This window comes from Petromyzon marinus, chromosome 72 (assembly GCF_048934315.1).
Source record: "Petromyzon marinus isolate PM22_M1 ecotype Great Lakes invasive population chromosome 72, UKy_Petmar_22M1.pri1.0, whole genome shotgun sequence".
In the NCBI taxonomy this organism is placed as follows: Eukaryota; Metazoa; Chordata; class Hyperoartia; order Petromyzontiformes; family Petromyzontidae; genus Petromyzon; species Petromyzon marinus.
This window is the reverse complement of record NC_133738.1, coordinates 2,730,136-2,745,767: the sequence shown is the minus strand read 5'-3', so window position 1 is coordinate 2,745,767 and position 15,632 is coordinate 2,730,136. Positions and strand designations below refer to the sequence as shown.

The window sequence follows — 15,632 nt, the reverse complement described above, 5'->3', positions numbered from 1 at the left end:
TGGTGGTGATAGCGTTGGTGATGGTGATGATAATGGTGATGATGATGGTGGTGATGGTGGTGATAATGGTGGTGGTGATAATGGTGACAATGGTGGTGGTGATAATGGTGGTTATGGTGGTGATAATGGTGGTGGTGATAATGGTGATAATGGTGATGATGATGGTGGTGATGGTGGTGATAATGGTGGTGGTGATAATGGTGATAATGGTGATAATGGTGATGGTGGTGATGATGATGGTGGTGATGGTGGTGATAATGGTGGTGGTGATAATGGTGATAATGGTGATGGTGGTGGTGATAATGGTGGTTATGGTGGTGATAATGGTGGTGGTGATAATGGTGATAATGGTGGTTATGGTGGTGATAATGGTGGTGGTGATAATGGTGATGGTGATAATGGTGATGGTGGTGGTGATAATGGTGATAGTGGTGATGGTGGTGGTGATAATGGTGATAGTGGTGATGGTGGTGATGTTCACAAATTTGTTCTGACCCCACCCTCCCCCCTCTCGCCCCTCCCCCTCCCTCCTCTCCCCCTCCTCTCCCCCCTCACCCCTCCCCCCATCCCTCCTCTCTCCCCCCCTCTCTCCCCCCCCCTCACCCCTCCCCCTTCTCTCCTCCCCACCCTCCTCCCACCCTCCTCCCCCCTCACCATCCCCCTCCCCCCTCTCTCCCTCCTCTCTCCCCCCCTCACCCCTCCCCCCATCCCTCCTCCCCCCCCTCTCCCCCCCATCCCCCTCCCCCCCCCATCCCCCCCCCCCCTCTCGCTCTCAATTTTTGGCTCTTTTCGCCATTTCGCCAAATTTCGTTGCTGAATTCGCACGGTCCACCTCCACTCCGGTAAGCAGCGTAACCACAACCACTGTCACAACCACAATCACTACTGTCACCACCACTACCACTACCACCACCACTATCACTACAACCACCACTACAACCACCACCACCACTACCACCACCACTACCACCACCACTATCACTACCACCACCACTACCACCACCACTACCACCACCACTATCACCACCACTATCACCACCACCACCACTATCACTACAACCACCATTACCACCACAACCACTGTCACAACCACAATCACTACTGTCACCACCACTACCACTACCATCACCACCACCACTACCACTGCAACCACCACTACAACCACCACTATCACTACCACCATCACTACCGCCACCACCACCACTATCACTACAACCACCACTATCACTACAACCACCACTATCACTACCACCACCACTACCACCACTACCACCACTATCACTACCACCACCACTACCACCACTACCACCACTATCACTACAACCACCACTATCACTACCACCACCACTACCACCACTACCACCACTATCACTACCACCACCACTACCACTACAACTACCACTATCACTACAACCACCACTATCACTACCACTACCACCACCACTACCGCCACCACCACCACCATTACCACCACTATCACTACAACCACCACTATCACTACCACTACCACCACCACCACTACCACCACTACCACCACTACCACCACCACTACCACTACCACCACCACTACCACCACTATCACTACCACTACCACCACCACTACCACTACCACCACCACTACCACTACCACCACCACTACCACCACTACCACCACTACCACCACCACTACCACCACAACCACCACTATCACTACAACCACCACTACCACCACTACCACCACCAGAACAACCACCACTATCACTGCAACCACCACTACCACTACCACCACCATTACCACCACTACCACCACTACCACCACCACTACCACCACTACCACCACTACCACCACCATTACCACCACTATCACTACAACCACTACCACCACCACTATCACTACCACCACCACTACCACCACCACTATCACTACAAGCACCACTATCACTACCACCACCACTACCACCACCATTACCACCACTATCACTACCACCACCACTATCACTACCACCACCACTACCACCACCATTACCACCACTATCACTACCACCACCACTACCATTACCACCACTATCACTACAACCACTATCACTACAACCACCACTATCACTACCACCACCACCACTACCACCACCACCACCATTACAACCACTATCACTACCAGCACCACCACCACCACTATCACTACCACCAACACTACCACCACCACTACCACCACCACCACCACCATTACAACCACTATCACTACCAGCACCACCACCACCACTATCACTACCACCAACACTACCACCACCACTACCACCACCACCACCACCATTACCACCACTATCACTACCAGCACCACCACTACCACCACTATCACTACAACCACCACTACCACCACCATTACCACCACTACCACCACCATTACCACCACTACCACCACCACTACCACCACTACCACCACCACTACCACCACTACCACCACTACCACCACCATTACCACCACTATCACTACAACCACTACCACCACCACTATCACTACCACCACCACTACCACCACTACCACCACTACCACCACCACTACCACCACCACTACCACCACTATCACTACCACCACCACTACCACCACTACCACCACTATCACTACAACCACCACTATCACTACCACCACCACTACCACCACTACCACCACTATCACTACCACCACCACTACCACTACAACTACCACTATCACTACAACCACCACTATCACTACCACTACCACCACCACTACCGCCACCACCACCACCATTACCACCACTATCACTACAACCACCACTATCACTACCACTACCACCACCACCACTACCACCACTACCACCACTACCACCACCACTACCACTACCACCACCACTACCACCACTATCACTACCACTACCACCACCACTACCACCACCACTACCACTACCACCACCACTACCACCACTACCACCACTACCACCACCACTACCACCACAACCACCACTATCACTACAACCACCACTACCACCACTACCACCACCAGAACAACCACCACTATCACTGCAACCACCACTACCACTACCACCACCATTACCACCACTACCACCACTACCACCACCACTACCACCACTACCACCACTACCACCACCATTACCACCACTATCACTACAACCACTACCACCACCACTATCACTACCACCACCACTACCACCACCACTATCACTACAAGCACCACTATCACTACCACCACCACTACCACCACCATTACCACCACTATCACTACCACCACCACTATCACTACCACCACCACTACCACCACCATTACCACCACTATCACTACCACCACCACTACCATTACCACCACTATCACTACAACCACTATCACTACAACCACCACTATCACTACCACCACCACCACTACCACCACCACCACCATTACAACCACTATCACTACCAGCACCACCACCACCACTATCACTACCACCAACACTACCACCACCACTACCACCACCACCACCACCATTACAACCACTATCACTACCAGCACCACCACCACCACTATCACTACCACCAACACTACCACCACCACTACCACCACCACCACCACCATTACCACCACTATCACTACCAGCACCACCACTACCACCACTATCACTACAACCACCACTACCACCACCATTACCACCACTACCACCACCATTACCACCACTACCACCACCACTACCACCACTACCACCACCACTACCACCACTACCACCACTACCACCACCATTACCACCACTATCACTACAACCACTACCACCACCACTATCACTACCACCACCACTACCACCACTACCACCACTACCACCACCACTACCACCACCACTACCACCACTATCACTACCACTACCACCACCACTACCACTACCACCACCACTACCACTACCACCACCACTACCACCACTACCACCACTACCACCACCACTACCACCACAACCACCACTATCACTACAACCACCACTACCACCACTACCACCACCAGAACAACCACCACTATCACTGCAACCACCACTACCACTACCACCACCATTACCACCACTACCACCACTACCACCACCACTACCACCACTACCACCACTACCACCACTACCACCACCATTACCACCACTATCACTACAACCACTACCACCACCACTATCACTACCACCACCACTACCACCACCACTATCACTACAAGCACCACTATCACTACCACCACCACTACCACCACCATTACCACCACTATCACTACCACCACCACTATCACTACCACCACCACTACCACCACCATTACCACCACTATCACTACCACCACCACTACCATTACCACCACTATCACTACAACCACTATCACTACAACCACCACTATCACTACCACCACCACCACTACCACCACCACCACCATTACAACCACTATCACTACCAGCACCACCACTACCACCACTATCACTACAACCACCACCACTACAACCACCACCACTACCACTACTATCACTACAACCACCACTACCACTATCACTACAACCACCACAACCACCACAACCACCACCACCACCACAACCACCACCACAACCACAACCACCACGACGAGAGACGGCAGTGATGCGAGCGGCGGGTGCCACGCTTCATGAGGGGCGTTGCCCGAAACGTTGTCACGAGCGTCCTTCCGTTTAAAGACTCCCTCCCAGGTGTGATTATTGGGCTACGGAGGTGTTGACTACCTCGCCTGGTCTACAGGAGGTCGTGGGTTCGATCCCGGACCCTGTGAGATGTTGACTACCTCGACTGGCTTACAGGAGGTCAATGGGTTCGATCCCAGATCCTGTGAGATGTTGACTACCTCGCCTGGTATACAGGAGGTCGTGGGTTCGATCCGGGACCTTGTGAGATGTTGACTACCTCGCCCGATATACAGGAGGTCGTGGGTTCAATCCCGGACCCTGTGAGATGTTGACTACCTCGCCTGGTATACAGGAGGTCGTGGGTTCAATCCCAGACCCTGTGAGATGTTGACTACCTCGCCTGATATGCAGGAGGTCGTGGGTTCAATCCCGGACCCTGTGAGATGTTGACTGCCTCGCCTGATCTACAGGAGGTCGTGAGTTCGATCCTGGACCCTGTGAGATGTTGACTACCTCGCCTAGTATACAGGATGTCGTGGGTTTGATCTGGGACCTTGTGAGATGTTGACTACCTCGCCTGGTCTACAGGAGGTCGTGGGATCTGCTGCTGTTGTCTGTGATGTTGGAGTCTCTCCCCCTGGTGGTCTCTGCGTGGATTCTTGTCTATGAGTCCTCCTCCACGTTTAGAATCAACATCGCCACTCGTTTAGAGTTGGTTGGCTGTGTGGGTCTCTATGAGTATGGGTCTCTGTAAGTTTGTGTGGGTCTCTATGAGTATGGGTCTCTGTGGGTCTCTACGAGTGTGGGTCTCTGTGAGTTTGTGTGGGTCTCTATGAGTATGGGCCTCTGTGGGTCTCTATGAGTCTCTATGAGTATTGGTCTCTGTGGGTCTCTGTGAGTCTGTGTGGGTCTCTGTGAGTGTGGGTCTCTATGAGTGTGGGTCTCTATGAGTATGGGTCTCTGTGATTTTGTGTGGGTCTCTATGAGTGTGGGTCTCTGTGGGTCTCTACGAGTGTGGGTCTCTATGAGTCTCTATGAGTATGGGTCTCTATGAGTCTCTATGAGTATGGGTCTCTATGAGTATTGGTCTCTGTGGGTCTCTGTGGGTCTCTATGAGTATGGGTCTCTGTGGGTTTCTATGAGTCTCTATGAGTATGGGTCTCTATGAGTACGGGTCTCTGTGTGTCTCTGTGCGTCTCTGTGAGTATGGGTCTCTATGAGTATGGGTCTCTATGAGTATGGGTCTCTGTGGGTCTCTGTGGGTCTCTATGAGTATGGGTCTCTGTGGGTCTCTGTGTGTCTCTACGAGTGTGGGTCTCTGTGGGTCTCTATGAGTATGGGTCTCTGTGGGTCTCTGTGCGTCTCTGTGAGTGTGGGTCTCTATGAGTATGGGTCTCTATGAGTATGGGTCTCTGTGAGTATGGGTCACTATGAGTATGGGTCTCTGTGAGTATGGGTCTCTATGAGTATGGGTCTCTATGAGTATGGGTCTCTATGAGTGTGGGTCTCTGTGAGTGTGGGTCTCTGTGAGTGTGGGTCTCTATGAGTATGGGTCTCTATGAGTGTGGGTCTCTATGAGTGTGGGTCTCTATGAGTATGGGTCTCTATGAGTGTGGGTCTCTGTGAGTGTGGGTCTCTATGAGTATGGGTCTCTGTGAGTATGGGTCTCTATGAGTATGGGTCTCTATGAGTATGGGTCTCTATGAGTGTGGGTCTCTATGAGTGTGGGTCTCTGTGAGTGTGGGTCTCTGTGAGTGTGGGTCTCTGTGAGTGTGGGTCTCTATGAGTGTGGGTCTCTGTGAGTATGGGTCTCTATGAGTGTGGGTCTCTATGAGTATGGGTCTCTATGAGTGTGGGTCTCTGTGAGTGTGGGTCTCTGTGAGTATGGGTCAATATGAGTGTGGGTCTCTATGAGTATGGGTCAATATGAGTATGGGTCTCTGTGGGTCTCTGTGGGTCTCTGTGAGTATGGGTCACTATGAGTGTGGGTCTCTGTGAGTATGGGTCACTATGAGTATGGGTCTCTATGAGTGTGGGTCTCTATGAGTGTGGGTCTCTATGAGTGTGGGTCTCTATGAGTGTGGGTCTCTATGAGTATGGGTCACTATGAGTATGGGTCTCTGTAAGTGTGGGTCTCTATGAGTATGGGTCTCTATGAGTGTGGGTCTCTGTGAGTGTAGGTCTCTATGAGTATGGGTCTCTGTGAGTGTGGGTCTCTGTGAGTGTGGGTCTCTATGAGTATGGGTCTCTGTGAGTATGGGTCTCTATGAGTGTGGGTCTCTATGAGTGTGGGTCTCTGTGAGTATGGGTCACTATGAGTATGGGTCTCTATGAGTGTGGGTCTCTGTGAGTGTAGGTCTCTATGAGTATGGGTCTCTATGAGTATGGGTCTCTATGAGTATGGGTCTCTATGAGTGTGGGTCTCTATGAGTGTGGGTCTCTGTGAGTATGGGTCACTATGAGTATGGGTCTCTGTGAGTGTGGGTCTCTATGAGTATGGGTCTCTGTGAGTATGGGTCTCTGTGAGTATGGGTCACTATGAGTGTGGGTCTCTGTGGGTCTCTATGAGTATGGGTCTCTGTGAGTATGGGTCTCTATGAGTGTGGGTCTCTATGAGTGTGGGTCTCTATGAGTGTGGGTCTCTATGGGTCTCTGTGGGTCTCTGTGGGTCTCTGGGTCACTTTGCGATAAGAGCGTTTGACTGCTGCTATAATTATCCCACACAACGACGATGATGCTGATGCTGCTGATGCTGATTCTGCTGCTGCTGATGCTGCTGCTGATGCTGCTGCTGCTGATGATGATGATATCAGCCACGTGTGCGAGCCGCTATCATCACGGTGACACGCATAGAGTCGCTTTGCCTGAGACGGATCCACGTAGGTGCTCTGTGGGGTCCTCACCTGGGGAGGAGCGCTTTGCCGAGCGCTTGAACAATCCGCGTGTACGTATCGCTGTGTGTGTGTGTCTGTGTGTGTGTCTGTGTGTGTGTCTGTGTGTGTCTGTGTGTGTCTGTGTGTGTGTCTGTGTGTGTCTGTGTGTGTCTGTGTGTGTGTCTGTGTGTGGGTCTGTGTGTGTGTGTGTCTGTGTGTGTGTCTATGTCTGTGTGTGTGTCTGTGTGTGTGTGTCTGTGTGTGTGTGTCTGTGTGTGTGTGTCTGTGTGTGTCTGTGTGTGTGTCTGTGTGTGTGTCTGTGTGTGTGTGTGTGTCTGTGTGTGTGTCTGTGTGTGTGTCTATGTGTGTGTGTGTCTGTGTGTGTCTGTGTGTGTGTGTGTGTCTGTGTGTGTGTGTGTATCTGTGTGTGTGTCTGTGTGTGTGTCTATGTGTGTGTGTGTCTGTGTGTGTCTGTGTGTGTCTGTGTGTGTGTGTGTGTCTGTGTGTGTGTGTGTGTCTGTGTGTGTGTGTGTATCTGTGTGTGTGTCTGTGTGTGTGTGTCTGTGTGTGTGTGTCTATGTGTGTGTCTGTGTGTGTCTGTGTAGCGGTTAGCGCTACGCTGCGCTATGAACCTGGCGACCCGGGTTCGATTCCCGCTCACGGCCAACACCAGTGACGATTATCTGAACCGGTCGCGGGCCTCCCCTAGGTCGACTCAGCCTCAAATGAGTACCTGGTGTGGTGTGTAAACATTTCCACTAGGGAGACAAAGGCGGTCGGGCGTGGTGCTGGCCACCCACCCCCTCGTGTACCGTTCCGGCCTTCATAGGTGCTCGCTAACAGCACTTGCCCCTACAGTCTGTTACAGGCTACACGGGGGATCTTTGTCTTTTGTCTATTTGTGTGTGTCTATGTGTGTGTGTGTGTCTGTGTGTGTGTCTGTGTGTATCTGTGTGTGTGTGTCTATGTGTGTGTGTGTCTGTGTGTGTCTGTGTGTGTGTCTGTGTGTGTGTGTCTGTGTGTGTATGTGTGTCTGTGTGTGTATGTGTGTGTGTCTGTGTGTGTCTGTGTGTGTCTGTGTGTGTGTCTGTGTGTGTGTCTCTGTGTATCTGTGTGTATTTGTGTGTGTGTCTGTGTGTGTGTCTGTGTGTGTGTCTATGTGTGTGTGTATGTGTGTGTATGTGTGTGTGTCTGTGTGTGTGTCTATGTGTGTGTGTCTGTGTGTCTATGTGTGTGGGTGTGTGTCTATGTGTGTGTGTGTCTATGTGTCTGTGTGTGTGTATCACTGTGTGTGTGTCTATGTGTCTGTGTGTGTGTGTATCACTGTGTGTGTGTCTGTGTGTGTGTCTGTGTGTGTGTGTGTCTGTGTGTGTGTGGGTCTGTGTGTGTGTCTATGTGTGTCTGTGTGTGTGTCTATGTGTGTGTGTCTGTGTGTGTGTCTATGTGTGTGTGTCTATGTGTCTGTGTGTGTGTGTCTGTGTGTGTGTCTGTGTGTGTGTGTCTGTGTGTATGTGTTTGTCTGTGTGTATGTGTGTGTCTGTGTGTGTGTGTCTGTGTGTGTGTGTCTGTGTGTGTGTGTCTGTGTGTGTCTATCTGTGTGTGTATGTGTGTGTGTGTGTACGTAAGTGTGCGAATGTATGTGTGTGTGTCTATGTGTGTGTGTATGTAAGTGTGTGTGTCTGTCTATGTGTGTGTGTCTATATGTGTGTGTATGTAAGTGTGTGTGTAAGTGTGTGTATGTGTGTGTATATTCTATGTATCTATGTGTGTATCTATATGTACATATATATATGTATGTGTGTGTATGTAAGTGTGTGTATGCATGTATGTGTGTGTTTATGTGTGTGTGTATGTAAGTGTGTGTATGTATGTATGTGTGTCTATGTGTGTGTGTTTATGCGTGTGTGTCTGTGTGCGTCACTGTGTGTGTGTTTATGCATCTGTGTGTGTGTGTGTCTATGTGTGTGTGTGTGTCACTGTGTGTGTGTTTATGTGTTTATGTGTGTGTGTCTATGTGTGTGTGTTTACGTGTGTGTGTGTTTATGTGTGTGTCTGTGTGTATATCTATGTGTCTGTATATGTAATATATGTGTGTGTGTCACTGTGTGTGTGTTTATGTGTATGAGTGTCTATGTGTGTGTGTGTCTATGTGTGTGTGTCACTGTGTGTGTGTCTATGTGTGTGTGTGTCTGTGAGTGTCTGTGTGTGTATTTATGTGTGTGTGTGTCTATGTGTGTGTCTATGTCTATGTGTGTGTGTCTATGTGTGTGTGTGTCTGTGTGTGTGTGTCACTGTATGTGTCACTGTGTGTGTGTTTATGTGTTTATGTGTGTGTGTGTCTATATGTGTGTGTTTACGTGTGTGTGTGTCTATGTGTGTGTGTGTCTATGTGTGTGTGTTTATGTGTGTGTCTGTGTGTGTTTATCTATGTGTGTGTATATGTAATATATATGTGTGTGTGTCACTGTGTGTGTGTTTATGTGTATGAGTGTCTATGTGTGTGTGTGTGTCTATGTGTGTGTGTGTCTATGTGTGTGTGTCACTGTGTGTGTGTCTATGTGTGTGTGTGTCTGTGTGTGTGTTTCTATGTGTCTGTATATGTAATATATGTGTGTGTGTCACTGTGTGTGTGTGTTTATGTGTGTGTGTCTATGTGTGTGTGTGTCTATGTGTGTGTGTGTGTCACTGTGTGTGTGTCTATGTGTGTGTGTCTGTGTGTGTGTCGCTGTATGTGTCACTGTGTGTGTCACTGTGTGTCTGTGTGTGTCTGTGTGTGTGTATCTATGTGTCTGTATATGAAACATATATGTGTGTGTGTGTGTCTATGTGTCTGTGTGTGTCACTGTGTGTGTGTATGTGTGTGTGTATGTGTGTGTGTATGTGTGTGTGTGTATTTATGTGTCTGTATATGTAACATATATGTGTGTGTGTCTATGTGTGTGTGTGTGTCACTGTGTGTGTCACTGTGTGTGTGTGTCTATGTGTGTGTGTGCGTGTGTATTTATGTGTCTGTATATGTAACATATATGTGTGTGTGTCTATGTGTGTGTGTGTCACTGTGTGTGTCACTGTGTGTGTATCTTTGTGTCTGTATATGTAATATATATGTGTGAGTGTCCACGTGTGTGTGTCTATGTGTCTGTATATATAGACATAGTGTAGTGGTTAGCGCTACGCTGCGCTATGAACCTGGCGACCCGGGTTCGATTCCCGCTCACGGCCAACACCAGTGACGATTATCTGAACCGGGCCCGGGCCTCCCCTAGGTCGACTCGGCCTCAAATGAGTACTTGATGCGGTGTGTAAACATTGCCACTAGGGAGACAAAGGCGGTCGGGCGTGGTGCTGGCCACCCACCCCCTCGTGTACCGTGCCGGCCTTCATAGGTGCTCGCTAACAGCACTTGCCCCTACAGTCTGTTAAGGCTATATGGGGGATCTTTGTATATGTAATATATGTGTGTGTGTCTACGTGTGTGTGTGTGTGTGTCACTGTGTGTGTCTATGTGTGTGTGTCTATGTGTGTGTGTGTCTATGTGTGTGTGTGTCTATGTGTGTGTGTGTCTATGTGTGTGTGTCTATGTGTGTGTGTCTATGTGTGTGAGTCTATGTGTGTGTGTGTGTATGTGTGTGTATCGATGTGTCTGTATATGTAATATATGTGTGTGTGTCCACGTGTGTGTGTGTGTCTACGTGTGTGTCTGTGTGTGTGTGTGTGTCTATGTGTGTGTGTATGTAAGTGTGTGTGTATATTCTATTCATCTATATGTGTGTAACTATATGTATATATGTATGTGTGTATATATTTGATTTTTCTATAATTATGTATCTATATGTATATATGTATGTGTGTGTAAATATGTGTGTATATATTTGATTTTTCTATAATTATGTATTTATATGTATCTGTGTATGTATGTAAGTGTGTATATATGTGTGTCTATGTGTGTGTGTGTGCATGTGAGTGTGTGTATGTATGTGTGTGTGTCTATGTGTGTGTGTATGTAAGTGTGTGCATGTGTTTGTATGTATGTGTGTGTATGTAAGTGTGTATGTGTGTGCATATTACATTTATCTATATGTGTGTATCTATATGTACATATATATGTATGTGTGTGTATGTAAGTGTGTGTATGTAAGTGTGTGTGTGTCTATGTGTGTGTGTATGTAAGTGTGTTTGTATGTGTGTGTATGTATGTGTGTGTCTAAGTGTGTGCATGTGTATGTATGTGTGTCTATGTGTGTGTATGTAAGTGTCTGTGTGTAAGTGTGTTGCATATTCTATTCATCTATGTGTGTATCTATATGTACATATATATGTGTGTGTGTATGTAAGTGTGTGTATGTATGTGTGTCTATGTGTGTGTGTTATGTGTGTGTCTATGTCTGTGTGTGTATGTAAGTGTGTGTATGTATGTGTCTATTTGTGTGTGTATGTAAGTGTGTGTCTATCTGTGTGTGTCTATGTGTGTGTATGTATGTGTGTCTATGTGTGTGTGTGTATTTAAGTGTGTGTGTGTGTATGTAAGTGTGTGCATGTATGTATGTATATGTGTCTATGTGTGTGTGTGGGTGTATGCAAGTGTGTGTATGTATGTGTGTCTATGTGTGTGTGTATTTAAGTGTGTGTGTCTATGTGTGTGAATGTAAGTATGTGTATGGATGTGTGTCTATGTGTGTGTATGTAAGTGTGTATGTACGTGTGTATACTATATATCTATACGTGTGTGTGTGTAGATGTGTGTATGTAAGTATGTGTATGTATATATGTGTGTCTATGTGTGTGTGTCTATGTATGTGTGTCTGTGTGTATTTAAGTGTGTGTGTGTGTGTGTCTATGTGTGTATGTATGTAAATTTGCGTATGTGTGTGTATGTAAGTGTGTGCATGTATGTGTGTCTATGTGTGTGTGTGTATGTAAGTGTGTGTATGTATGTGTGTCTATGTGTGTGTGTATGTAAGTATGTGTATGTATGTATGTGTGTCTATGTGTTTATTTATGTGTGTCTATGTGTGTGTGTATGTATGTGTGTCTATGTGTGTGTGTGTGTATTTAAGTGTGTGTGTGTCTATGTGTGTGTATGTAAATGTGTGTATGTGTGTGTATATGTAAGTGTGTGCATGTATGTATGTGTGTCTATGTGTGTGTGTGTATGTAAGTGTGTGTATGTGTGTGTGTCTATGTGTGTATGTATATACATGTGTGTATGTATGTGTGTATACTATTTATCTATACGTGTGTGTGTGTGTAAATGTGTGTATGTAAGTGTGTGCATGTATGTATGTATGTGTGTCTGTGTGTGTGTGTATGTAAGTGTGTGTATGTATGTGTGTATACTATATATCTATACGTGTGTGTGTGTAAATGTGTGTGTATACTCTATATATCAATTATTATGTATCTATATGTAAGTGTGTGTGTGTGTGTCTCTGCGTGTATCTGTGATGCTCGCTAACAGCATTTGCCCCTACAGTCTGTTAAGGCTATACGGGGGATCTTTGTCTTTGTGTGTCTGTGTGAGTGGCAGTGCAGTAGCGTTTAGCGCTACGAACCTGGCGACCCGGGTTCGATTCCCGCTCACGGCCAACACAAGTGACGATTATCTGAACCGGTCCCGGGCCTCCCCTAGGTCGACTCGGCCTCAAATGAGTACCTGGTGTAGCTGTGGTGTAGTCAACATCGCCACTGGGGAGACAAAGGCGGCCGGGCGTGGTGCTGGCCACCCACCCCCTCGTGTAGCGTTCCGGCCTTCATAGGTGCTCGCTAACAGCACTTGCCCCTACAGTCTGTTACAGGCTACACGGGGGATCTTTGTCTTTGTAGTCTATATATGTATCTGTATGTATCTGTGTGTATGTATGTAAGTGTGTGTGTATGTAAGTATATGTATCTGTATGTATGTCAGTGTGTGTGTGTGTCTGTATTACATATTAAGCTTGTGCCGGAGGCCCCGGGGGGACAGGCGTCTATGACGTCTCCTGGCCAAACCCCAATTGGCGGAGCCAGGAGATTGAATCTCTACCCTCGGGGCTCCTCCAGAAACAACGAAAAGCCACTACGAGTGGCCACGTGGAATGTTCGAACGCTCACTGCGGAGGAGAGGCTGCCCACTCCTCTGTCGGGAGCTGGACCGGTACCGCCTGGATCTCTGCGGCATTCGGGAGGTCCGGTGGACCGGCTCTGGCTCCTGCCACCATGAGGGGTGGACAGTCCTCTACTCGGGGCAGCAGACTGTCAAACAACAGGGTGTGGCTCTTCTTTTGAACAAAAGATTGAAGGGAGCGTGGGAGTGTGGCGGTGAGGTGTGGGAAGCTGTAAGCCCCAGGCTACTTTGGGCTCGCCTTCCTATCAACCAGAGGCGAGGAGTGGTGGTCGTGGTTACTTATGCCCCCACCGAAGACGAACATCCGTGGAGGGATGCAGGCAAAGCCGATGAGTCAGATGCCTTCTATGACCTCCTGTCACAGGTGCTGGCTAAAGTGGCCCCTCGGGATAGAGTCATCTTGTTGGGTGACTTCCATGCCCGAGTTGGTCATGATGTTGGCACCTGGTCTGGAGTGATTGGAAGACATGGGCCAGATCAGCTCAATAACAACGTTAGGAGGCTACTAGATTTTTGTGCAGCCCATGGGCTTGTAATTACCAACACGCTCTTCCGGCATCAGCACATCCACACAACATCATGGATACATGCCGGGTCCAAGCAAGAACATCTGCTGGACTACATAGTGAAGGATCAGCGGATGTGGGCCCATGTCCTTGACACCAGGACCTACTGTGGAGCTGATCTGCCCACTGACCATCGACTTGTCATCTGTAAGATGCGCCTGCCATTCTTCCACTCCGGTGATGGGTATACACCCAGGACCCCATTCAAACCCATAGTGGCATGGTCTCAGCTAACTGATGAAAGTTGCAAGCGAGAATTTCATCATCGCTTGCAGCTGGGGTTGGCATCGTCCCCTACTCCTCCTGATGTCGAGGGTAAATGGGCCAGGTTTAGGACTGTGACTCATGCAGCTGCAATGGCTGCTTTGGGTACACGGTCCAGACCTCCTCAGATACCCTGGCTGACAGAGGAGGTGTTCAGGCTGGCTGAGAAAAAGCAACAGGGCCCACTGTAATTGGCTACAGAATCCCACATCAGAGAATGAGGAGGCTTACAGCAGCCTTCACTCGGAGGTTCGGAGAGCCGTGAGGCACTGCAAAGATGGGTGGTGGTGGCGGGTTGCTGAGGAGATGGAGTCTGCCTCAGTGGCCCGCGATCACAACTCTCTATTTAACTCCATCAACAAAGTAACCTGCAGCGCCACACCTATTACCATCATTAGGGGAAAAAACGGTGATCCAATCTCCGACCCCCAGGAACAGGTTTGTAGATTTTCTGAGCATTTCTGTGAGGTCCTGGGGGAGGGGGGAAATCTCTCAGCCAGGAAAACATCGTGGCACAAAGTTGAGGATGACCCTACTGAGGCTGCGGTGCCTCAAATATTGGAAGAAGTCACCCCCTGTGAGTGGCTGGCTGAGGTGGCATCTGTTGAGGAAGTAGTGAAGGCGATCCGGAGTCTGAGACCAGGAAAGGCACCGGGCAGAGATGGTCTCCCAAGCGAAATTCTGAGGGAGGGTTGCGTTTGTGCACAGACTGCCCTATATGACATCATAACAACAGTCTGGACCACTCGCCGGTTAGAAACATTTAGGCTGGCCTGCCTACGATCCATCCTGGGTTTAACCAGACTGGATTGTGTGAGGAGCTCACAAATCCTTGAAAGATCTGGGCAGGGTCCCATCGGTGAGCTCCTCCGGAAGGCAAGGCTGCGATGGCTGGGTCATGTAGCCCGCATGCCCAGCCACCGCATGCCGAAACAGCTTTTGTTTGGCCGGATTGAGGGGGCTAAGCGGGCGCGGCACGGGCTAAAGAAGAGATGGAGTGATGTGGTACAGGAGGACGTGGAGCTGAGTGGACTTGCCGATGACTGGTACCAGCGGTGTCAAGATCGGCCTCTGTGGAGGAGGCTCGTGAAGGACGCTACTGGGCAGTTGGAGGCAGTCGCCCTCCAACAACAACGGAGGGCGGAGGAGCGACGCTCAGAACAACGAGCGGAGCGCCGGGTGGCTAAAGCACAGCAGGTTGGCACAGTAGGGGGCACAGGTGGTGCAT

General features: G+C 49.1%; 1 protein-coding gene across 3 annotated transcripts in view; it reads left to right on the top strand.

Moving 5' to 3' along the window:
- Positions 1–759: 759 nt before the first annotated feature.
- Positions 760–15,632, top strand: part of LOC116938315 (uncharacterized) — a 306,309-nt gene continuing 291,436 nt past the window's right edge. Inside the window, exon 1 of one of the 3 annotated variants that reach the window (XM_076055657.1) lies at positions 760–842. Coding sequence is in view for 1 of the 3 variants with exons in the window: in XM_076055654.1 (XP_075911769.1) it covers positions 4,604–4,664 (61 nt within the window). In the remaining 2 variants the exon portion in view is untranslated. Of the gene's footprint in view, positions 843–4,411; positions 4,665–15,632 lie in introns of those variants that run through there. The other 2 variants (XM_076055655.1, XM_076055654.1) reach the window with 2 other exon arrangements.